The 473-nt window shown below is 64.9% G+C and overlaps 1 protein-coding gene across 1 annotated transcript in view; it reads left to right on the top strand.

Annotated features, from left to right (window-relative positions):
• ADIPOR1 (adiponectin receptor 1) overlaps nucleotides 1-473 on the top strand; it is a 5,664-nt gene that overhangs the window by 4,165 nt on the left and 1,026 nt on the right. The window contains exon 5 of the mRNA XM_009335106.1: nucleotides 349-379. Within this exon, the coding sequence (XP_009333381.1) occupies nucleotides 349-379 (31 nt within the window). The remainder of the gene's footprint in view (nucleotides 1-348; nucleotides 380-473) is intronic.

Here is a 473-nt window from a genome sequence, read left to right as displayed (position 1 = left end):
GCCGGGCCGCGTGCCCCGCTAGACCCCCTCAGAAGAGGTCAAGGGAAAGGGTGGGACTGCCGGCCCCACCGCTGCCCCACGGCAGCGCTGGTGTTGGCACGCTGGCAGAGATCCCCGCTGCCTGCTCCTGGAGAGGGCTGCTGTCCTCCCCCGGTGCGAAGCGAGATCCTGCTGTGAGTACAAGGCGCAGCCGCTCTGGGCTGGCGTCTTGCTGCGGTGCCGTTTGCTCTCTGCCAAACTAATTAGATGCCAGAGCTGAAAATATCGGCACTGCTAATTAGCACCTTCCCCTTGAGCTCCAAGCAGCTTCACCGAACAACTGACTCTGGCAAAGCCTCTCCTTCAAAGGCTGGCTGGGGCTCCTGCGTTCCTCACGCCTGTGAGGCTTCGGTGCGATCCGACGGGCTGGCACCTTCCGAAAGAGCCGTTCCCGTAGCCAGGAGCGGGCGCTGCCGCAGCCCTGCCGCCGCACG

This window comes from Pygoscelis adeliae, unplaced genomic scaffold (genome assembly GCF_000699105.1).
Source record: "Pygoscelis adeliae isolate BGI_AS28 unplaced genomic scaffold, ASM69910v1 Scaffold472, whole genome shotgun sequence".
Classification (NCBI taxonomy): Eukaryota; Metazoa; Chordata; class Aves; order Sphenisciformes; family Spheniscidae; genus Pygoscelis; species Pygoscelis adeliae.
Note: the sequence above shows the minus strand (reverse complement) of the source record. Positions and strands in the feature narration are given on the sequence as shown.